Raw genomic sequence first — 25,408 nt, 5'->3', positions numbered from 1 at the left:
GATGCTATATGTAAGGAATATTCATGTGCGCTTATGTATTCATTATGTTGTCACATAAGAGTTATTTAAGTTTATGAAGCACGAATGTTAACGTGACCTAGTTGGTGTTGTGCCATGATTGAAGCTTGATTAAAAAAGGACGAGACAGTGTCACTCCTTTCTTAGCCAGAGTTCTGTTCATAATCACTGCCTTCAAGATATGATATTGTAATGTAGATTCAGTGCTTTATTCCTCCTTCTTCAGGATCAGACAGTGTGACTGCGGAGCCAACCAGAAACCTGGTATCATTTTCTGCTCAAAGGTGGTCCGATACTGCTGCAAAATATGAACCTCCTTTCCTCCTGTGCACTCCTCTTCCCCCTTCACCTCCTCCACACCATAGAAATTTAGGATACCGGCAGGCTGGTCAAGATACACACCAATTGTGGAATACTGAGGAATCTCCATGATCTCTAAATTGCGGCCTTTGTGCCAGGCATTATATCTGGAACCACTCCAGCCAATACACCAGGACTCGTCGTTCTCCCCAAGGCCACAGAAACCATCGGTGTTCCTCCTGCCCGCTCGTTCGTAGGTGACCCCGACCACGGTCCACCCGGAGTACTCCACCTCCCAGTAGCCTCGGAAGCCGTGGATGGCTTCTTTGCAAAGAACCTTTTGGAACATGGATGGGAGTGTTATTTAGAGGCTATCCAACATTAACTGGGATTAATAGGATTTTACAGCTGCCACTGTGGAGAATTTAGAGCAGCATCACTTTCTCCGACTTGCAATGCCAAACTAGTTGCCTCAGGATTTAAATAAAAGCCGGGGGACAGCCTTCTGGTTCCAAATATCTCTTGCCTGGGTTTTACAATCACATCAAACTCATGACAACTTCATGGCACTCTCTTATTATTACATACTTGAATAGCATGAGAAAATACATATAGATAGCATTGTGTCAACCTGTACCTGTGGAGAATACTCATATCGCTCCGGTCTATCCAGGACAGGACACTTGACATCGTCGGTCTTACGAGCGACCTTAGTACCATTCTCTCCGATCCACAGCATCTTATTGGCTGTCTTGTCATCCAGGGAAATGTTGAACCAATCTGGAAAAAAATGACAAAGAAACAATGATTCAATAATAAATTATGTTTGCATCAAACTTGTGTAGTTTTTAAGAGAAAGAAAATTGTAAAAGAGGAAGAATCTTACGTTTGATTAGATCAGCTCTGCATTTTGGCTCAGGGATATTTGGCTCGTAGGCCGGGATCTTCTCTGAGGAGTGAGTGAGAGAACAACAAGGTCAGACAAGGTCAGGGGAACTGGAGACACATTAGATTTGTACTTAAAACATGTAACAAGCAAAAGCCTGTAATACGGTGGCTGTCTTACCTGTGGTTGCATTATTGGTTTTTTTTGCTGCAAAAGAAGAAAAAATATATATGTTTTATCACCAGAGCAACCTATATTAGGATCAACATGCTCAGCTGTTAGGCAGAGGTATGTGTCAGGTGGGTCTCAACAGGTGATGATGTATAATTAGAAAACCATCTGCTTCTGCCAGATCATCACATCAGCAACCACATGCCTTCTGGAGCCAGTGGTTGATTCATGCCGTGCAGTTGGAATTAACCAGACACCTCACATGCCCTCATGAAGCTCAGAAAAAAAGAACATGATCTGCTCGTACAAATCAGATAAATTGGGGATGTATATCCAACATTTGTTCATTGAGGTAAATTACATTCAAGAGAGTTGAGTAAAGGCAGCCAACAAATTACTAATTGCATTTTAATTGTGTCACAATTAAAAAGCAGCTGCTCTCAAATAGAGTTAATGTGAAGATAATGAAGGCTTTATCCTTGTATGTAATAATGAGAGGAGCTTATAATACAGACAGAAAATAATTAAGTCTGCTAGCATTTAGATTCAAATTAAACTTGATCACAGGCGGCAATATTGTGCCGTAACTTTCCTTGAAGTCATAAATTACAGTTGCATAACAGGCTCTGCCACGATGCCAGCGTTTGTAACTAATACTCATGTAAGCATGCACTATGCAGTTTGTTGTTAAGTACGGGGATTAAAAAAAGGAGACACCTGATCCCCACAGCATTAGGTGGTCAGCGTCGACTAACATAAGGGATGTGTTTTATTTATATCCAAAATGACTGAACCTTTTTCATTCGCACATTGACATCAGGTCAGAATATTAAAGAGCAGAAAAAGTAGCAAAAGGTGTATATGTTAGGACGTACGAGGTGAAGCTCTACATGTATCGACATGTATCTACATGTATCGTCATTATCCAAATCATTCAAGCTTAGCGGTTATTCATACGCCGTGCTGTATGAGGGCCACGTCTCAATGAGCTGATATTTATCCGTCTGTTGATATAGCACATGGTGATGAACATAACTGCTTTTTTTCTGGCCTCATTACAACATGACCATACAAAACAGTTAAGGTCAATGAAGCCTCTGTAGAGGGCTTGTTAGTCAAGTGACAGGATCTGGCATTATCGTCTCCTCACTGCATCTGTTTCCATGGTGATATGGTTAAATGCAAGTGTGTGAATAAGAACTTTTTTATAAGGACTACAAACCTCTGTTTCACAGGCAAGAAGCTGGATTCCTATCATTAAAAAACTAACGATTATACTATTGTAACAACTGCAAGCCAGCTGTAAGACTCTATTCCTTTGGAAGTTGTGCTACAGGTCTATTTGGATCTGTTAGCCTTGTTGCCATGATAATAGTCTGTGGACTGTATATACATTAATGAGCTATAATCCTGCTGAATGTCAGCTATTTTCAAGATGCAATTACAGCATTTAAATGCATACTGCATGATAAATCTGTTCTGGTGCTTATGATGTTGATACACCCATGTGTTGCCCCCCCTTATACGGACAATAAAACTGCAGCAAACACTGACCGGCTGGGGTTATTGAATGAGTTGATCGAAAGCATTGCTGATAATAATTCCTGTATGCACCAACTAATATATGCTGTAATATTCTTGACAGGCTTAATTAACCTCCCAAACATTTAGATGGAGGTGTTCACACATGGGTAAAACACTCTTAAATTATTAAAATAGTGTCCTGTATTCAAATCAATTATTCTAAATGGTGTAAAATGTAAAAAAAAATAAAGTTCACCTTTCTGTGACATCTGGGTGACAGAAACAATTCTCTTGGTGGCAGGCATCTCGATACCGGTTGTTTAAGCTACTGAATTGAGCCCGGCTCAGCCCTGATGTCACCGGTCTCTCTGTTGGCTCCACTGTGTGATGACTTAATGCCACTCTTATACCTTTATTGCAGGACATGGGTGAAGGAATGAGAGTCGGTGGCATGGACATAAGTGTGAGTTAAAACGTGCCAATAGAAAAGACGGGGAGGCAGGAGGCTTGTAATTGGAGCAGTGTTTTTCCTTAGAGGGGTTAAATGGATGGTTGAATTTCTGTAGGACACCCCCTAGTACCAAGTGAACCACACCCCCTTCCCTCGCCATCACTACCGCTGATATTGTCACATTGCACAGTGACAGCACTGATGGTGGAAGGGGGATTGGTGCATGCAAACACACACTCATCCAGAAACAAATTCTGAGTATGCAGCTTGGAAAGATATACAACTTAAGTCCTGGTGTTTGGCATCAAGCAGTATAAGGTTCAACATGCGCACATGTGTAACATATTGAACAAGTATGAATATCACTATGTTCTACACTAGAGCATTATCATTGTGATGTGATATGTGATATTCCTCTTGCAGCAACATATTTAAAGCCTACATTTACCGGTCTTATTCTTACATTGAACATTTAAATGTAAAAAACAAAAAAAGTAATTCATCCCATATATATATATATATATATATATTTATATAATATATATATTTTGCAAATTTTTGCAAATCTATTAAAAATAAAGAACGAAAACATAACATGTACATAAGTATTCACAACCTTTGCTCAATATTTTGTTGAAGCACCTTTGGCAGCAATTACAGCCTCAAGTCTTCTTGGGTATGATTCCACAAGCTTGGCACACCTATTTCTGGGCAGTTCCTCCCATTCTTCTTTGCAGAACCTCTCAAGTTCCATCAGGTTGGATGGGCAGCGTCGGTGCACAGCCATTTTCAGATCTCTCCAGAGATGTTCAATCGGGTTCAAGTCAGGGCTCTGGCTGGGCCACTCAAGGACATTCACAGAGTTAATAATAATTAATTTAATCCATTTTGGAATAAGGCTGTAACATAACAAAATGTGGAAAAAGTGAAGCGCTGAGAATACTTTCCGGATGCACTGTATATACTGTATATGGGATCAATTCTTTTTTTGGCAGCAAGGCTGGTTTAGGTATGTCTGCTAGTTGCCAGAGGCCGGGCTGTAGTCTGAGTTGAAGGAATCTGACACTATGGCACCGACAACCATAACAAAATATCCAATCTTCTGGCTGATGGTCTTGTTTACTTATGTTGGTCATATAAAGACATCAGAAATAAATGAAAACAGTTTCATAACCAGTTAAAAGGTGAGCTGCATTTAACATTCTGAACATGAATATAGCAGCACAAACTTATTTTTTATGTAGAGATATAGTGGAGTAATGTCTACTGATCGCAGAATGAAGTCACTCTCCACCTATGTGTGTTGTTATCAGAGCCTCTCCTGCATTTGTTGCCAGAGCCGCGTGCTCCAATGGTTAGCTCACGGGCGCCGCTCTGCACTGCGCTCATATGGCATATGGTTACAGTATATGATGCCGTCTCTGAAGACCCTCCGATGCCCTCTCAAGTTAACAATGTTAGTTATGTCAGCACTTTTGCCGTAGTTTGCAAAGTTAGCGTTGTTAGCACTGTTAGTTAGCTACGAGCCGCCGACTTGCCGCCGACATATTGAGAGCCGTTGAGAGTTAATTGAAATGATTCTAATCATGAAGCTTGCATCTTTAAGTAATCACATTAAAGTGTACATCTTTCTTTTAAAGAGAATAGGTTACTTTAATTTAGCCGTCTTCTAATTCATTTCACAATAAAAGTTACATCTATACAACTGCACATGTGTGTAAAAAGTCCAAATTAAATGAATACATTTGAATGAAAACATTTACTCACAGGACCTTGTCATGAGGTTAGGCATATCACATCTGATGATCATACTTTTCAAAGGACATTTACGGTATGTAACAAGCAAAGTCCGAATTCATACTGTATATACAAATATAACCTAATACAATAAATAACATGCCAACTGCAAGTCACTTGACTGTAGGTATGTCGGTTCATCATATCAGATTTAGCAACACACTTGACCTCCATTATCACATCAACCATTTACCACCACTCGTGCCTTAATGCCCATTGCCGGGGTTAAAAGAAAAATCCTGTCACTGGCCGTAAACCCTTCCCTGTGTTATGCCCTCCACTGCGAGCTGCGTGTCTCAGGTGTTTACAGCTCTGGGACCCTGCCAAACCGTTAGCCAAGGCTGTCCCGTCCTTCTTGTGTTGCTGGCTGCCCAAGCAGATGAGTGAGCGAGGCAGTAAATACCAGGAGTAGTGATGGAACTATCCCAGACTAGCCAATGGGATTTGTGTGGGTGATGTGTTATCTGAGTTCTTCCAGTGTCCTCTCATGGGACGATCAGAAACCAGGGGCAACAGACTTTCAAAACATTGCTGACCGAAAACCGATCTCTGCCATAAAGGCAGGGCTGAGCTGTGACCCTGTGGCTGCTCTGCATGGTGATGGTGAGGACGTGCTGGACTTCAGGTCTAAATATCTTTGTTTCTAACTTTTTTGTTGTCTTTTTTCGCCAGCTTCTCCTGTCCACATGTCTCCTTGAGTGAGACACTAAACCTTACGTTGCTCCCTGGGTCCTCCATAGCAGCCCACTGCTCCTAAATTCTTAGAAGGGCTTCAATGGCTTGAATGCTTAGAGATGTCAAGTTGTATGTCATTTGTAATGTATTTACCTGTAGGTATATGACAATTATAATACAGTTTATAATACCAAAAGATAAATCCTATTTTGTACTTTGCTGAAAACGTAATATTTAAATGAAACCTTTTTAGGACAATTTTACTAATCAATAAACACTGATGGACTGCCCATAAATGACATTAACTTTTTTTAAGCAGAAGGAATGCCTACAGAAAAGCATATTGCAGTATACAGTATATTTATATGCTCAGGGAACACAGAAGCATTACAATCCTACAGTGTCGTTCAGTAAGGAATCACAAATCTTTTACAATAATTAAAGGACATAACAGGCAAGATCAGATACATTAGTAAAACTACTTATTTAACTTACAATGCACAGACAAACTCTTCTCCAAATGGAACTCCATTGAACCAGGTTTCTTTTTGCCGGTAACCTTTTCTTCTGGCCTAACTTGACCTCTCTGTTCTCTACAGGATGACCTCATTACTGTATAGGTATCAACTACCAAAACAAAGAGATGACAAGGTAATTGTCAAAGCAAATACAGAACTAATAGATATGGGTTAGCGGGTCAGATGCCTGACTGGTTTGGCAGGCTTGTGGCCAATTACTGAGCTAATTATCTCTAAATACCATACCAAAACTTATCTTAGAGATCCCCGGGGCCCCCCAAAACCTTTAGCGCCTACCCCCATTCCGGGGGGTATATAAAGAAGCCGTTCGCATCGCTGCAGCAGTACACCACTGATAGACGCCAACATTCAACTCAACACGACAAAAAGCGATAAAGATGCCAATCCGTGCTCCCAATATAAGAATTATGCCAGCCTCCGGAAGACCTGGTAAGTAAACTCCCTTTCTTGTCCTCAGTAGATGATGTATGCTCATTGAGATATGCTGCAGCGTCTTCAGCCAGGAGTATCACTTTGTGTTGGAAAGTTTATCTGGAGATGAGCCAGGATGCAAACTTATTTAGCATTGTGCATATGGTTAGTATGAAGTTTTCTATCAGTGAACCAAAGTAAACGATAAGTAGAGCTGGCGGTCATATTGGTTTTGTACTTACAGGTACACAATCTAAAGATCTGGCTACTCCTGCAGGTAAGATTATAAAGTAAACTACAGAAAACACAGAATATAACTCCAACTGTGAACTCACTGGGGACCGTTGAAAGGTGTAAAGCTTCTGCTTGTTATTGTATCATCTTATACCCACATTGTAACTTTTCCCATCACTCAGAAAGTAACCCAGACTACGAGCCCAACATCCCTGAGCCCACATGCAGAGCTGATCTTCTGAAATGTAAGAGCGGACAAAAAGATTTCTCACTCTCATGATTTATAGCTTATTTTCCTGAATGGCACATTGTACACATCCCACAGACTGGATTAGCCTTTCCCTGGATGACAAGACAGCCAATAAAACGCTGTGGATAACAGAGGGTGGATCCAAGGCGTCACGCATGACCGATGATGTCACTTGTCCCGTCCTGGACACGCCAGAAAGATATGAGCATGTCCCCCAGGTAAGTTTTAAACAAGATAAATTAATTTGAGAAAGATAATACTTGTTTCCTATGCTAAAAACTAACTCAACCATTGTCTTTGTTCTCTCAGGTTCTTTGCAAAGAAGGCATCTCGGGCTTCCGAGCTTACTGGGAGGTGAACAATTCAGGATGGGTGATCAGCGGAGTCGCCTATGAACGGGCTGGGAGGAGGGGATGCGACGGACAGTGCGGGTTGGGAGAAAATGAACAGTCCTGGGGTCTTGGGTGGGGTGGATCCCACTACCAGCTGTGGTTCAATGGCAATAATACAGAAATCTGGAATATTCCCCAGTACACCACCATCGGGGTCTACCTTGACCATCCAGCTGGTGTACTCAATTTTTACGGCATTGAAAAAGCAGAGGAGGGCGAGGGGAGCGAAGCCAGGAAGGAGATCCATCTGCTGCAGAAGATTAAGAGCTCCTTCAAGGGGAGAATGTTGCCAGGTTTCTGGGTAGGACAAAAGTCCTCATGTTTCTTAGTTAAAACAGAGGAGTAAAGTAAATTGTGTGCGATAAGATAAGGAATATCAGGTCAGATGTGTACTTGCTTACTGTCATATTATTTTAAGTAAGTGTGTTGTTAAGCATTAATTTGTACCTACCACTATTCAATAAATTACTTTTTAAATTCAAACTTTTGTCCATTACATTATCTGAACCGTTTATCCTGTTCAGGGTGGCGGGGAGGCTAGAGGCGATTTAGAAAGGTCACAAGTTTCATCACAGGGCACACGTAGACAGTCAACAATTCACGCTCATATTCACACCTACAGGCCGGCCGCTTTAGAGTCTCGCATTACTTTGGACTGTGGGAGGAAGCCGGAGAACCCGGAGGGAACCCACACTGCCACGGGGAGAACGTGCCAATACACACAAAAGGACCGCCCGGGATCGGGGGATCGAAACCCCGGCCCCTCTTGCAGTGAGTGCTAGCCACTACACCACCGTGCTGCCGTAAATTAGAACTAATTTCCTTAATTTACAAAAGTATTTAATACTATATCCGAAAGTGTTTATAAGAGAACAGAGCAAAATAAACAGATGATATTGATAGACGGACAAATAAACAGACAAAGTGTTCGTGCCAAATGTTTTGAAGAGAGATCAAACAACGCTGCATTGCTTTGTGGTATAAACGTCAGACGATAAGTTTTGATTTATAAATACAAGCTTACGGCGCAGGAAAATTAATCCATCGCTGCCATGTGAAGCATTCAAATTCGACCATAGCTTCGGCTGCTCTGGTCTGGGCCTTTCATCCTTTGCCTGGCCCTGTTAACGCTGAGCACGGAGGGGTCCGGAGGATTAAGCTGGTGGCATGAAAGCAGATCCTGCAAATCCATAGACACGTTCATATGTGAGCACACATAATGCCAATGAGGGTGCATGCAAGGAGGAGATTGATGAAATATAATAGTGTAGATGCCTGACTTAACTCAATGCTGAGTTCATTGATAAGAATTTAGACTTGTTTTTTGCAACCTACACACATGTTGTGTTTCAACTTCTTGTGTGAATTGAACAAAACTGAACTGCACCAGAAAGACTATGATTTTGTGTTGTGATTGAACGAAAAGGAAAATGCGGAATGGACTTTGTGTATTGTTGTGCCTGCCTGTGACGTGTTAAATACAAATGTATTCATCTTGAGCAATCTCTGTTGTGGTGTATAATTGTTTGGTGGTCGATATTAAATATTGTGCTTTTGGGAATGTACCTTGGCGGGTTCAATATATGAGCTGTGTGTTGAGGTTTATTATCCTCTATACTTGAGGTTGACTAAAACGACAAAAAGTGACTCCCATCCTGAAGAAAATATTGTTAGGCACAGACCTTGCTGGCACCCCAAGCCACCACAAGCTGAACTAGGAACACAGGGGGAAAGAGTGAATATTAATTGCAAAATCAAATAGTAAGATTTAGTTTTTTTTGCACATTTTAGGAGGTGCTCTCAGTGAGCTGATGAATCTTTTACAGTCAAAGGACTTCTTGAGAATGTTACACCTTGTCATGAGGGCAACCTGAACCGTCTGACCTTAAAGTCTCTCTGATAATGTCCAATGGTGCTAATTAGCATTAAGCTAACATCAAGCACATTGTTGTCATCAAGATGCATGTTGAATATAATCAACAGAGAACATACAGTACATAGATCCAAAAAACACAACAAAGAAAGTATTGCCTTAATTCACAGTAATTAATCAGAATCAGAAATCAGCTTTATTGGCCATGTATGTGTGCACATACATGGAATTTGACTCCGGTTACACGTACGCTCTCGTCGTACATACATGTAATTTACAAATAAGATAAATATAAATAGACATTAAAGACAACAGAGTAGCAACAGGTATGTACAATATAACAAACAACAATGACAATAAATTGTAGATGTTAGTGCAGAAAGGTGGTAATAGTGCAAGTAGTGCAGATGGATGTGTCTGATTAAGTGTTCATCAGAGTGACGGCCAGTGGGAAGAAGCTGTTCCTGTGTCTGCTGGTTTGGGCGTACAGTGCTCTCTAGCGCCCACCAGAGGGGAGGAGTTGGAACAGCTTGTGTCCAGGGTGTGAAGGTCTGCAGTGATCTTTCTAGCCCGCTTCCTGACTCTGGAGGTGTACAAGTCCAGGATGGAGGGCAGGCTGGAACCAATAGTTCTCTCTGCAGACCTGACTATCCGTTGTAGTCTGTCTCTGTCCTGTTTGGTGGCCGATCCAAACCACACAGTGATGGAAGAACAGAGAACAAACTGGATGATGGCGGAGTAGAACAGGATCAGCAGCTCCTGAGGCAGGTTGTCCTTCCTGAGCTGGCGCAGGAAGTACAACCTCTGCTGGGCCTTTTTCCAGATGGTGTTGATGTTGGAGGCCCACCGCAGACACAGTGCTGTTGAGCATGGTGAGGGGGGTAGTGTTGGGGGGTTCCTCCTAAAGTCCACCGTCATCTCCACAGTGTTGGGCTTGTTCAGTTTCCAGGTTGTTCTGACCACACCAGAGGACCAGCTGTTCAACCTCCCGTCTGTACGCAGACTCCTCACCGTTCCTGATGAGGCCGATGACCGTTGTGTCAAATGTTGAAAAAGCTCTGCACAGCCTCCAGCCACCAAAATGTAATTTTACAAATCATGCTCCAACTTGCATGCGATTATTCACTCACTGAAGCAAAAAAACGGAACTCGTTTTCTCGCAGCTTTCGAGCAGATGAGGAATAGTGTTTTTTAAGGGGTCTCAGGACGGAGAAAAAAAAAGAGACCAGCTGAGACGAGAGGGCCTTATAACAGCATGCACTGGCACACAAGGCCCATGTGTTGTCAGTGCTGCTGATTACCTCAGTTGTGTCAGTGCTGCCGATTACCTCAGGTGTGTCAGTGCTGCCGATTACCTCAGGTGTGTCAGTGCTGCCGATTATCTCAGGTGTTTCCGCTCTCCCGATGACCCTCTGCCACCTCGCCCACCTGCAAGGACAACAGCCAGTGGCAGAGAGGGTCGTCACACACATCACAGGCTAACACCTTGAAGAGGTGGTGGAATAAGTATTCTGCAATGCCACACTGTTACGATAATCCATCACCATTCATTTCATTAAACTAAATGAAATAAAAGTACTCATTCTGAGGAATAGTTGCCTCAATCAGTGTTTTACTGTAATATATAATGTTCTAAACATTACTGCTGCACGTTTATGTATACACTTTAATATTATTGTCTGAATGATTATGGGTGCATTTGAGTTTGCCCTTTTTCTTTTACATATATCGATATATAATATCGATATATCTCTGCCTATTGGGCGCAGTCACAAAATAAAATGGTACTTCCTGATAATACCACAAGATGGGGCCATGGTGTCATACAATAATTAAAGACAAACGCACATAGCCAGTGCTTTAAAAAAAACATTGACTCGCTTTGACTTTGTGTAATCTTTGGGATTTTTCATACAATTGTATTAATTATATTAATTTGCTCATCAAAAACATGAATGTATTACAGTTACTTTTCCATAAGCCGAACCATGATCCTACTCCAATCCTACTTGTCAAAATGTTCCATTAACTGAAAAAAATAGGTATTAATTACATTGTGGGAAACCCCACATATTATTTGATTAAAAGTCGACAGCTCTTCTAAATTGAACACTTTAACATAAGCTCCAAATGACTGGGTGACTGATCAGCCGTATGCTGTATGACTATTGGTATCAATTATAGATGCATTTTAAGTAGTAAATCCAATTAAAAAAATATTGAATGTAATTGTGGTGGATTATCCATTTAGTCATGGCAGGGTGTTGGTTGTATGTAAATCTACAGTAACACCATTTTAGCTAAATCAATCTAGCTAAAATAGTGTGCCATAAGGAACAAAACGCGATAAACTATTAATACAAACAATAAAACAAGAGTTGAAGCACAGACAAAACTCAATATACAAGCGCTATAATACACAAATCAACCTGATACACCTATATTGCCCACCAGTAATAATTGGTCAGTCTGTGGTATAAATCACCAAGCTGTTGCAGTGGGGAAACACTGCTGCTGAACGTTATGTTTAAATGAAGCCATCTAATTGCAGAAGGAATAAATAAGACTGCTCTCTCCGCTCTGAAGTGTATCCAGTGTGAAGGATCAGCCAGAGAGTATCAGTTCCTCTGTAAGTAAAAATGATGTTAATCTTTCAGCACATGAATCTCACAGTTTGCAACTATTTGTGTGCAGCTCAGAGCAGCAACCATAGTGGGGTTACTCACGAAGCTCCCCCCCAACAACTGCAATACGCACAGCTAATGCAATAGAATCTGATAAAAACTAGGTCAAAATCTTAGCAGATGTTAAAATATTTTGTTTTCTGTCGGGGAAACGGCTGCGGTTTCCTGCAAATGATATCATGTTACTGTCTCTGTTTGCTATCTGTAGAAGTCCCTAGATATTTATAGTTGCCCTCCAATTCAATTCCCTTATCAGATTGTAGAGTGGGAGCGGCCTGTACACTTCTAAAATATACTGCACTATGACAAAAAAGTCACAAACACAGTCAAGTTTCCTCCTGAACGCGACCACAAATTGCCAGAATCATCTACAAACTTGCTAAAATGTCTGATTAAATATATACAGTGGGAGGTATATATATATGGAGAGATTGCAGGAGTTTACGTGGATATATTTTATACAACCCAGTGACGGTAGATAAAAAAAGGGGAACACTGGGGACCACGATGTGTCACTTAAAATGCTGTGATACAGCCTACAGTTTCCCAATCAACCGTGTGAAAAAATACGACAAGAAAGTTAAAAGAAAAGTTAACAGGCCTACTAAAAAGCAATGGAGGTGAGCATCCTCAGGCCCATAATTCAGTATGCATACCTTCGCCATCGTCTCCAGGGTTCTGTCAGTGTTTCAGCTGCTAGAGCCTGAAATGGACGTTTCAGCATTTCTTTTGAAAACAGCTAGAATTCTTCCAATGAAAAACAACATTTCAGTTAAATTCAATTAAAGATGTTAACGGCAGACACACCATTAAAGTGTATCTTCCCATATTCTGGACTAATCACTGACTTATCACATTAGATACACAGGTTGCTGACTGTGGAAAAGTTATTTTCATGTCGCCAATTAATCTTTATCTCATCACAATCTATAATATCTTTTTGAGACACTAAATCGCTGAAAGTATTCTTTGAGAAACTTAATACTGCCCTTCCCCATCGGTCTCCCTCTCTTTGCCAAAACACACACACACACACGCACACACACACACACACACACACACACACTCACACACACACACACACAACTTTGACATTCTATCTTTGTGAGGACAGTCACATATATCATATATGCCTTAACCCCTTCCCCTTCCCCTTCCCCTTCACCTTCCCCTTCCCGTAACCATCTCAACTAAATGCCTGCAAAAAGACAGGAAGCAGGGGAAACCGCTGGGGCTGTCCAAAGTGAAAAAAATACACCTGACAACACGTCTAAAGCTCTAAAGCTGAACTGTAGTTTGGAGATTACCAGGCTAACTCTTCCCCCTGTGTCCAGACTTCCTGCTAAGCTATCACGTCCTCGCTCCAGCTCCATATTATCACACAGAGAGAGTGTGTGACATCAATCTTCTCATCTAAATGTCAACAACAAAGCAAAGAAGTGTAATTCCCAAAAAGTGAAACTACTCCTTTCACTTTTTACACTATATTCTTAGAGTGTTAAAAGTAGCAATACCACATTCCGCCCCATAGAAGATCATGTAGTGTGTGACCCTTGTCGCCAGTCAGCTACAGTATGTAGTGTGAGAACCACGTCATAAATGAGAAGACCCAATCAAGAAGCGAATGTGAGTGTCTGCATCATCATTTTCCAAAGGTCTAGTGTTTCCCGACTAAAACGCAACTCCGGAGTTATCAAACTAAAACGGCTTCAGCGGCATTTACTGTCGTCTCCTTCAAAGTTCTAGTGTGGACGATAGGCAAAAACTGAGCAAAAGATATGCGTTTTAAAACGTAGTGTGGATGTAGCCTGTAATGCACTTGGTTACATTTCATTACTGCATTATGTTGTTTCTAAAGTAGTAGCATGATAGGTTGCAGTCATGGGAGGTTGGATAAGAAAATTGATATTTAAGGCCTCAGGGAGTGTAGTGACTTGGGATGATCATGAACATAATAAACCAATATGTAATATATCTCCCCTGCTATCAATTGTGCTTACTCTTTGTATCACTGTTCGTTCCCCAAGAGACATTTCAACCCCTGTATCTATAGATGCACCCGTCTGGTGGTCCCTGAAGACCGACATGCCTGCCACACTCTGACCCCAGCGGTGGGGGACTTGTCTCCACTGCGGCTCCCCGCTGTTGACGCATGCACATTTCTGACAAATGAAGGAGGAGATGACGAACGGTAATGAAGACGTGGCGAAGACTTGAATATTCACGATGAGATGCTAAGGAGCGAGAGGCAGAGGCTTCTGCATAGCGTATCATTAGGAAAGTACACTGTTCCTGGCTGTGGCAGGCGGCCCAGTCGGCTTCAAATAGGACCTGGAAGCATTAAGGCGTCATTTGGGAAATCAAACAGAAATGGTTGTATGTAAATAAGTAGGCCTTCATTTACTCAAGAGCTGCACTGATGTACAATTTGGAGCTTAAAAAGTTATCTTTTTTTACTCCAGTGCATCTATTTGACAGCTGAGGTTAGTTGCTTACAAACACATTGCTAAAGATGTTGTGAGCTTCTAAATCTGATGAATTCTTATATATTAAACTACCAGAAAACTGTAAAATATTACATCTGAATTACTGAATCAATAATCCCAATAACAACCCAATGTTATTGGGATTATTGATGCCTACAACAATTACATAGTTAATACATATATTGTACAATGTCCTGTTGATGTGCTGAGTGCTATGAAAACATACTTTGGGCCATTACGCCAGCCGATTCATTAATACAGTAGTGGATGCAAATAATATGCCATGTTTGATAACCTGCTCCATGTTTGATCAAATGATGCTGCGTCAGGTGCATCAAGCATCAATAACAGTATTATACATTGTTTTTCAAATACTTAGTTGTCTGCATATCCAGTATACTGGAAGAAACCACAAAACTACATGAACATCCTGCTCTTAATGTGGGTTGTTAAGAGGTGATGATCCAACAAGGAGCCAGATAAAGTGTCAAAATGTAGTTACGTGTTGGTCATCTGAGTTTATTCTATATTTCTGCAGCAAACATTAGAGCTTAACAGGTTTAGTTGGTCCATTACTCTCAACATAAATGTGTAAACACCTTGGCCTGTTACAGACTGTGGAGGGGCATATGGTGGAGAAACATATCTCCACCATATCACGCTCTCTCTCAGAGTGCTTCTCTTTTTCAACTCCTTAGGGGTGTCGGCAGCCTCTCTCGCCCTCCTCGCTCACTGGAGGGTGTGGGTGACTTGAGTGCCAGAGGAGATTTGAATAACAGAAAGAGGGAGAGGGAATAAATAAAAGGAATAAGCACCACAAGCTCTCAGTCTTACAGCAGCAAAGAGGAGACACAGGAATAACCATGCCTGAGCCAGTCCCTGCAGGTATGCAGATACTTTTTGTGAAAACATCATTCATTTTAATTAGTTTGGAGACTGAGTTACTTTGGTAATGTGGATGCTTGATTTTGGATTGCCTGGTTGGTTTAGAGATATAGTTGCTTGCAATAGTTACATACTACTTATATATCTCAGGATGTTGCAGAACTTGATGGCTTATATATAATATCAGATTTCTTGGTAACAATTATTGTATGGTAGTCTAAGATCTAACATCAATTAATTATTCATTATGTTTATGTATAGTCTGTGATAAAAAGAATAAAACGATCTGATGCAAATACATATATTTATATTTAGCTTTGAAGAGGAGAGTATATGTATCTAAGAGCATGATGCCTGCTGTTATGGTGTAGTATAGTGTTTAATATTCAATCTAACATAGGTTACCAGGTTACCCCATCTGACCCACAGAAGTGTTTTTCAGCCCAACTGAAGCAAACAAAATATCAGATGACCTCAACGCTTACTGCCACATGTTCAATTTCACACAGTTTCCCACCCCTTCTCCTCATCTGAGAGCAGAAATAATATTGTTAAACAACATTCCAAAAACTACAATAGACTTTAATGTAAAATGAGATTAAAAGTTACAATTTTGATATCACAATGACAATTAACCAAAATAGACCAAATACTTGAAAATATAATCTTCAAATGATCCGACTGTTTATTCGTCTCTTGCTGCTAAAGATTCATGCAGCATTTAAATTACTGTGGCTAAACAGATTGGGCATCTCATAAAGACACACATTTGGCTCCTGGTTGTTATCTGTCCATGAAGAATATGTTAAAGGTCATAAATTAGCACAACCAGCTGATATGACATCATCAGTATGTTACTGACGTCTGCCCACAGAGCGCTACATCATGCTGAAAAGCTTCCACAAACAGTAACTACAGCAAGTACAGCAGGTACCCAGCAGGTGCTATATGCGTACTATTGATGTGCTGTATGACGGGCCAGTTTATGTTTCATGGGAGCTACTACTGCTGACTAGCTTCATGTACTTTACAGAAGTTAATACGATAACATTTGTAATACAATATTCACAGGTTTTGATGCTTTTTAACAAAAGCCAACATTAGTGGGCTAATAAACATGTTAATGATTACATTAACCCTGACCCCTAAACCTGTATTATCATAGAAGTGTGCTTCATAAAATTGTTTATTATATTTTAAAAAGCAAACAACACAAAGTTAAAGTTTGACTTCATATTATTTTGCATATTCATTTTCTATAACAATAAATAATATATATAAAACTGTCATTTGGCAGCCGTGGGTGTGTCCTTTTGTGGAGCCGCATTTCCTCCACTTTGACCCTGCGTGGCTGTAAATCACTGAAGTGGCAGACAGATAAGCGAAAGCCACAGCAGATGGGTCTGTTAGAGAAGAAGAGTGTTGAGCCCAAAGCCCTTTGTGTACTGTCTCCACCGCCCGTGCTGTAATAGTGAATGTATTGGGCTTTGATGGACTTTCTTTGGCGGCTTTGCACCTTGCTCCCACATTGTACTGTGCATTATTTTTTTATTTTTTTTCTCTATCTGTCCCCGTGTTCATCGTTTTATAGATCTAAGCCAGGCCCTTTTTTATTTATAACCCAGAAACATTACCGGGCACTACTTTTATTTACCATATACAGCCTCAGAGTTAATCCGTGTAATGTGGATACGATCCCACTTTCCTTTCTGCTTGTCAGCACCTCCCACCTCTTTTTCATTCCAAACTGGGGGTCAGATAACCAGCCACTGTGATTTAAACAGCTCAACAACTATATGTGTATTACACTCTCATGAAACATTTTCACCCTTAATTTAGAGTCTCGCACCACTTTATTCCGTCTGTATTTACACACAAGATGAGTTGAACTGTTTTCTGTGCTGCTTCACTTAGCAGCCAGGTCCCGCCCTCAGCTGACAGCTAAAAATACTCACCCATGACCTTTTTCACGTTTTCTTTTTCCCATTCCTCATAAGATTAAGAGTTAAAGAGTTTCACACACCAGAGTGTATTTGATTTAGTTGCAATCCCATGTTAGATAAGTCGTTACATGTAAGAAATCTATCAGAAAGTTCCCTCATGGTCATCAGGCCTGCGATGCCCTCAATGTGATGTTGTTCTAATGGACTCAATCAAGCACATGACAGTTTTCTCGTCATCATATAGGTATGATTCATGTTCACAATTCCTTTCACCTGAAAAAACACGATGAGGGCAAGTTGAACCAGACCAGTTCGGAGAAGTTTATCCATCAATGTCCCAACGTTGTTTATCTTTTTAAGGTTTCCAACAGCCATGACATGAAATGATGGAAGACTGAAGCCTCTCCTAGATAATAAACTATACGCATAAAGCCAGAAGAACCCATCACAAAAAAAATCTAACTCAAAATTGAATGCTAGTTCCTAATTGCTGTTATATTAATGATGATTTATAATATTTATAATAATTAATATAATATAATTAATATTTATATTTTTTGTCTGATATTGTTCTTTCCATTAAATACATCCCACAGCTGAACCCATCACTTTCTTTATTCAAACTTGAGACAACAGTGAATGAAAGTATTACATTTGAAATAATGAATGTATAGAAGTTCAATATGCAATACTAACAATAATAATAACATTTTAAACCGAGAAGTTGTTTTATATATCCACTCAAATAAAAGTTTGCATTATCTTCAAAAGGATATCGTCCTAAAAACACGCACTAAAAACTGTTTCTTATGGCAGATAAAAGCTATTGAATGATGTGCTACCGAGATATCTTCATTAACCTTTTATCATGCTGTCTAAAGACACCCAGACATCTTCAAAGGCGTGGTATGGTCAGACTTCCTCATACTTTTTTTATGTCTGGGTCATTGCGCACTTCGTAAATCAAGCTGTCAGTGGTAAACACAGAGAGGTAAACAAAAAGTGAGGGGAAGACCTGCAGTACCTCAACTGAACTCCAGATTATATTTAGGACAGAGCAACTACAAACAATATAAAACACACACATAAATCATATGCTTCCAGAAATAAATGGAACGTAACTTCAGACAAATATAATACAATAGCACAGAGAGCTTGTGTACTTACCTTAACAAAATAAGGAACAGGCTAAGAAAGAAGTATCCCACAAACAAACAAAACAAAACAAGCATATCTACAACAAAATCTACAACACCTTTTAATACTTTGCTAATATATGAAACCATGGACAGTCTCTGAGGGGGACATTTAAACTGTGAGGAACAGCTGTGCAGAAGTTGATTACCATGCCGGATCAAACACTTGTTGGCGATGATCAAGATTCTCAGCCCAAGTGGATTGACTTAGCAGATATTAATGCAGATTTACACTCGATGTAGGTGTTAAAACGTATCACAGGAAGTATTAATGTGTTCCTTTTTTGTACAGACAAAAAGCAGAAAGCCAATACTGTTTCGTTACTTATTGTTCAGAGACTTCTGTTCCGTAAGAAGCCATACGAGCTAAACACAGTTGTACACAAATGTGTAGCATTAAACACAGTGCTAATAAGATATCAGCTGTTTACACGAGGGCCCAAGTGGGCGCCGTCTGTATACACTGCTCTGTGAGAATGGATACAACATATGTTCTGTGCATTAGGACAGAACAGAGAGACGACATAGTAAATATAACTCGTCTAACTTTAGCTAACAGCCAAGTGAATACATTGTAAATTCATGTAATTTAAGACAAACCTTAAGTGACCAGTAAAGCAAGCAAGGTCAAGTGGGTGGACTATTCAAGGAAACTGTTCAACTTGAAAGAACGTGGCATGACATCAGGGAGGTCACAAGACACCGTCCCTGGCCTTTAGCTGCTTCTGCAGTGGCCCCCGGGGAGATACCTGAGGAGTTGGGTATATTATATGCATCTATTTCAGTTGAGAATTTCCTTTTACCAGATTTGGGCCTCAACTATCTCCACCCACTCATCCTCTATAGCTCCAATTGGGCCATAGAAATATGTCTTGCCCATAGGGGAAGATGGTACAATGAATTTATAAAATAAATGGGAGATGAAATAATCATAGACATGTCAAGGTGGCCGTCTCACACGTCTTTTACCTGGTTGGTAAAAGGCCTATTTTAGATTTACGGACCAAGATCACAAGCTTCAGATTACTGTAAACATTCCTGAATTAACAGTTTTATATAATGCCATCAGTTTCAGACAAACATCCAGTTAGATATCATAAACCGATTGTAATTAAAAGAGAACAAGATGAATCAAGATCCTTGACCACTCAAAATGATTTGAGATAAAAAGGATATTCTCAAATAATGCAAAACAGATACATTGTTAATATGTGTACTAATACAGTTTCTAATCATCTCTTTACTCTCTTTCTACTCCTCAGAGAAACCGGAGGGGCAGAGTAAGTCAGCTGATCCACAACATTTGCCTATTGACCTTTTGTGGGCCATCCCATAGTGACTTGATTATGGCTCTCACATTTTGACTTTTGCTCACATATCATGTCAACTCCCCGAGTCGAGCAAATCCTCTGACTCTGAGGCTGTGTGATCAGCACGCACCATTCTACGCTAAACTTTTGGATTTAACTCATGTATGCCAGCATAATGTTTATATATTATATTTTTACCTTCAGGCATTTTCACTGAGAATGTGTTGCACTGAAAATGATCAGGTTACTGAAGCGGTAACTCAGCTGTCTTCAGATGATGGAACAGCACAGACGGCACAATGGGCAAAATGCGTTGGGTGTCACGAGCCACATTTGAGTGTAGTCATGTGATACCAATCTGGATTTTATGTTACACACTGATACAGTTTATTTGCTCAGCTGTCGGAGTGTATTGATATATATATGTGTTTTCCAAAGGGGCTGCCACTGTATTTCTTTTCATTTTATGTCTAACAAAAATCTGTTAATTTTAGCCCCAGAGGAGCCAGCGGAAGAGGGTGAGGGATAATGATTTGCTTTTTCTTTTCTCCCCCTTTTTTTGGACTTTGAGTGATTCAGAGCATTCACATGGTGTTATTATGTGACATGGAATGGGTTTGAGTTGAGTGTTGTGCATTTGAGCTAATCAGTCAGTAATTATCTGAATAATACAGAACAAGTAGTTTTGCTTTAGATAATAAGTAGGACAATTACAATCAGGACGATAGGCCTATAAGTCAATAACATCATATGAGACAACATGAAGCAATTATGATGCTACTTCCATTCAGCGTGTTTGTGTTTCTTAGTGAGCTTACAGCATGCGTCACACTACATCTCGAGTGTGCAGCAACAGATTTTATTTCCTCAGTTTATGGTAACAATCTAATGTCAGAAATCGGCAAAGTGTCATCATGCACTCTGCACATGTACGTAGCTTACAGTGTATCACAGCAACGTGTCAATCCATGTCTTTATGTTTTGTTGTTTTGGGTTGATGACCTGCCTAATGGGAATTAATGTTCTTGTTTCCGTTTTGGTGTTTTATGAGTTTTTGTTGATTTTTTAAGTTGTTTTGCATGTTGGACTTGTTTGATTGTACATAAAGTATCTACATGTATGAAGCAGACACGACAGACCATCTGTATGGATTTTAATATAAACTGAACAACAGAACAACTTAATGCATTTGCATCTGGGAACTCTCCCAATGCCCTGTGGGTTACACTTCACTGTGGCCATGTCATGTGTGATCAAATACAGTATCTGTAGGTGGTCTGTTTACATGTTCTAGTGGAGTTTATCTGGAGATCCTCCTGTTGCCAATCACTTAAACATGATTTTTATTTGCCCAGCCGAACTGCAGGAAGAGAAAGATGGTAGCCACCTCTTAGTGTCAGGGAATAATACACTTGTTCTATTGAGTTTTGCCTCAGCACCCTCATTTATGACTAGATGTAGTGAATAATTACAGTCATTCATTTTCTTTAGATGCACTCCCCACAGATGGAGGTAAGAATGAATCCTGTGCTTTGAATGTTCTGGTTCAATATGTCCGTCTCTATAATCCATCACATGTATTCACATATAAGTGCATACATGCGCCAGTCAGTGTGAACATTACACTATCTGCATGACTGTTGTACTTGTACATTTTATTTTCAAAGCTCTTTCCCGTTTGACTCGTGTGACCTGCATACTGTTTATGTGTTTTTAAACACCCCAAAAATACATGAATTTATATAAAAACTGAATGTCTTTGAATGAATTAAAAACATTATAAATATGCTCGTCAATGACTGATATGCTGCCATGACATACATGAAATAACAGGATAAAAAATGTCATGTTGAATGCCTTGTGTTTTTTGTCATCACTGGACTGATATGTACATATACTCTATAGTATATGCTATGTGTGAACGTAACCTGGTTTGGTTTGACATATATTGTTGTATTTCCAGGTACATATTGTATGTTCTGGTTTCTGGGTGTTTTTACCGTAAGCGTAGATATTTTTGTGTTATATTCATCAACGTATATATTTATGTGTCAACAAGTCAACTTTGTATTAAATGTGATGGTGCATGGTGCTTCTGTTTTTTGTTTATTGCTCTCCGTTGCAATCGTATGTCATCTGCAACAAGCATTTGCTTCCTAGCTGCTTTTTTCAGTTGATTTGCTTCCTTGTCTGCAGCAGATTCAGACGCTGATGGGGATGGTAAGAAAAGAACTGCGCTCATAGTCACATGTCTGTTGATTATTTACTTTTGCCCTTCCAAAAGTATGGTTTGAGTGTTTTACGTTTATGTATAATGTTGGTATTATGTGCTAGTCAAGATGTCACATAATATATGAAAGATTAAGTGGACCACTTATTATTTGGAATATTTTTGATTACTTCAATTTGGACTGAAATGACAGCATGAAAAACAGTTAAAAAGTCTTTTTACACAAAAAAATGAATTCAATGTGTTTCCCATAGTTGTATGTAAGCCTTATTTTGCTTACTTTGCTCTGTAGAGAACTTTTACATTTTCTTTTAATTGCTGACTGACTGTTACAAGTTTTCTCTGCAGTGGTTTGTCACAGAGCTGCTAGCTAGATCCTAAATGTCATATAAGTATGCAGGGTGGCTGCGCTTGCTTCAGCCTCATATAAGTGTGGTTTATGCAGAATAAGCCACACCCAGGCCTACAACTCATCATATCCTCGGCTGTGTAAAGGAGGAAAAAAGGACTAACGTGGTGTCATCTGAAGTTTAGTGCGTGATGTTATTCTGGTCTCATTCACCAGTACATCTCACTGACAAAATGATGCAGTTTATGTCCTTTTAGCAATTCTGAATTGTTTCCCCATGTGAGGAGTGCTGCCCATCCCATGCCATCTACAAGCTATGATACCAGCTCTCTTTTGCCTATGTCCCTCTGGTCATTTTAACAATGGAATGGAAACACAGCTGTGGTTTATTTGGAGTGTCTACTGTTGAACAATGGCAGCTGCAAACATACCAAGTGTCATCTGATCTGACACTTTTATTAACATTATGTTCCGCAGGGAAAGTGCAAGGAGAGCTCAAACAGTGAGGTCATCCAAGATATCTTAGTCAGTACATAGATGCCGCCATACAGCGCTGTATGAAAATACATAATGGGTCAGGTTTTATCCTCTATTTGATGGCCAAAAACTAAACCATGGTTGTAAATCACAGCTATGCAGTGTTATTCAGAAGTCAACCATCTAAAAATGTTCCTGAAATTCAAGCGCTTTTATTCATGTTACAAAGTTGTCCTTCTTTGCCGTGGTCTTTCAAGGCCACAGCAAATAATCTTTTCCCCACTGGGACATAAGTCCATAATCTTCTGTGCAGTGCATATTATCAAATGTTGAGGAGAGATCTGTAGCATTCCTTCTGCTCTGTAGAGGGAAAGATGGGTTTAGTCAAAGACTCTTCCAAAGGTGGCGTGGCTGGTTTGTGTCTATTGCTATATTGGGGAGATAGGTTGGTGAACTGAAAAAATGTGACCTGCTGAGCAAAGAGAGGTCAAGCAGCCAGGGAGAGGTCACCACGTGTTGTTTGGTCACTGCTATGGATGTCACGTCCATAAAGTATTTGTGGAACGAGTCCTGTGATGCTTCTGGGAAGCTGTATCTCGTCTTAGCATTTATGAGTGCACATCTCATTGTGGGCCTTTCATGAATGTCCTTCACTGCATGTTGGACTCTGCAGTACAGATTGAGATACATTGGTTGCCCAGAGTGGAGAAAGACAGACTGTTCTGCAGGCGTACCAGACAGCGCTCGGCATAAGATGCGACACATATAGTGAAAAGAAAAGACAAGCACGTTGGCAGCGCATGATTAGAAGAAAACTGAAGCATGAAACAAAGAAGTAAAAGGGATCAAAGTAGAAACACTGCACAGCACAAACACCTTGTGGTTGTCTCTGTCAGCCAAGTGCCTCCCACAGTTGGAGCACAGCTGTTTCTCTCTAGGCTTCGCAAAATGCTAATTTTACATGGTGAGGAAATTTAATTCAACACTATAGCGAGTCGATAGCATGGCTAGCACGCACGCAAGGCTTAATCCAAAGACAGCAGCTGAGGAAAGTTCAGAGGGAAACCTGAGGAGACTATTATTTGGTCAGAACTCAGCCCAGGCTAGATGCCAGGACATCCATATCCAATTTTAGTCATGGGAACCGGCTTATACAAAGACTAACCTGCCATTTACCTTAGTTTAATGACATCATATTGAGTTACTCTTGGGATAGATTGAAAAAGTATCATATAAACACAGTGTGGGAGGATATATCTACTTCATACCACATGTATGGAGAGGCAATTGCACCTTATCATACCATAGTATGGTAAGCCATGGTATGATAAGGGATATAGTTTGTGTGTTGGGGGGGGGGGGGGCACCAGTATTGGAAATGTTTTTAATGTTATTCGAGCATAAATGTACAGTTTGCTCAGAATTGTACTAGTCTTAGGGTATTTTTAGAGGGAAATCCGACAAACTTTGAACCAAAGTTTTATATTCATAACACGTCGATGCCCTGTAAAAAACAATGTCTTCACACTTCGGTGGTTTGTTTAGACAGCCCGGGGGGCTTTGTGGTAAAGTAATTGCCGTCTCAGTGACAAGCAGCCTTGCAATATCAGTCAAAAAGAAGTAATCATGGTTATTTCAATGTATCACAAGTTTGGTGATTAAAAGTGCAGTAATCAACTAATTTGATTACTTTATGTTCTGATTGCTAACGTTTTTTTTTGGTTTGCATTTCACTGTGTGGTGATATTAATGTAATAATTCTACAGAATGATCATTCTGTAATTGCTGTTCACTTGTCTCCAGAGTGTACACAGACTTATGGTACAGTATTAACTGCAAATTGTTATACTTCCATATGTTAAACTGGGGTGTTTGTTTTTCCTAGCAAAAGCAAACCCTGCAGAGGAGGGTAAGGGTGAGCTGGAGGCTCAGTGCGGGAATGTGACCATCCACTGCATGCACATGTGATGAAATGCAGTTGTATGCATCCTATATGTTGTTATGTATTAGTCAAATATCATGGCAAATGAAAATGTCAACTGTTTGTATTTGTAAGGGCAAAGAATGAACAGAGGGAATTTTTGAGTGTCTATAATAACTATACACGGACTTGCACTGTATAGTATGCCTTCAATTAGACGCATTGTTTACTGATTTGCAACTTCAATGCTAAATCTTTGATATGGGTAGTATGTGCTGTTGAATGGAGCCCAACAAGTGCACTTGATCTTGCTAGACGTTTTATATTTAGCACAGTTAGAGTCCAATTATTGCATTCTGGACCTTCTAATTGGTTATGATACTTTGCTTGAGCAATTATGTGCCAC

At 40.1% G+C, this 25,408-nt stretch overlaps 2 protein-coding genes across 2 annotated transcripts; one reads left to right on the top strand and one right to left on the bottom strand.

Annotated features, from left to right (window-relative positions):
* Positions 1–226: 226 nt before the first annotated feature.
* On the bottom strand, positions 227–3,204 carry LOC117749092 (tripartite motif-containing protein 16-like). The gene is made up of 4 exons (XM_034559306.1): positions 3,156–3,204; positions 1,205–1,267; positions 956–1,098; positions 227–655 (listed from the first exon to the last, which is right to left on the bottom strand). The coding sequence occupies exons 1-4, from the start codon at positions 3,202–3,204 to the stop codon at positions 227–229; spliced, it is 684 nt and encodes a 227-aa protein (XP_034415197.1).
* A 3,534-nt stretch (positions 3,205–6,738) lies between these two features.
* LOC117749091 (stonustoxin subunit beta-like) lies at positions 6,739–25,049 on the top strand. Its single transcript, XM_034559304.1, has 6 exons — positions 6,739–6,790; positions 7,189–7,251; positions 7,332–7,474; positions 7,566–7,949; positions 8,173–8,230; positions 24,967–25,049. Exons 1-6 carry the CDS (start codon positions 6,739–6,741, stop codon positions 25,047–25,049), a joined length of 783 nt encoding a protein of 260 aa, XP_034415195.1.
* Positions 25,050–25,408: the final 359 nt, after the last annotated feature.

The sequence above is a fragment of the Cyclopterus lumpus genome, chromosome 19 (genome assembly GCF_009769545.1).
Source record: "Cyclopterus lumpus isolate fCycLum1 chromosome 19, fCycLum1.pri, whole genome shotgun sequence".
Lineage (NCBI taxonomy): Eukaryota > Metazoa > Chordata > Actinopteri > Perciformes > Cyclopteridae > Cyclopterus > Cyclopterus lumpus.
Note: the sequence above shows the minus strand (reverse complement) of the source record. Positions and strands in the feature narration are given on the sequence as shown.

Coding starts and splice junctions, on each gene's coding strand:
- LOC117749092 (XM_034559306.1), bottom strand. CDS start 3,204: ATGCCTGCCACCAAGAGAATTGTTTCTGTCACCCAGATGTCACAGAAA. Junction 1,268..3,155: donor CACCCAGATGTCACAGAAAG/GTGAACTTTATT, acceptor CTCACTCCTCAG/AGAAGATCCCGGCCTACGAG. Junction 1,099..1,204: donor CAGAGCTGATCTAATCAAAC/GTAAGATTCTTC, acceptor ATTTTTTTCCAG/ATTGGTTCAACATTTCCCTG.
- LOC117749091 (XM_034559304.1), top strand. CDS start 6,739: ATGCCAATCCGTGCTCCCAATATAAGAATTATGCCAGCCTCCGGAAGA. Junction 7,475..7,565: donor GATATGAGCATGTCCCCCAG/GTAAGTTTTAAA, acceptor TTGTTCTCTCAG/GTTCTTTGCAAAGAAGGCAT. Junction 8,231..24,966: donor AGTTTCATCACAGGGCACAC/GTAGACAGTCAA, acceptor TGTTTTTCCTAG/CAAAAGCAAACCCTGCAGAG.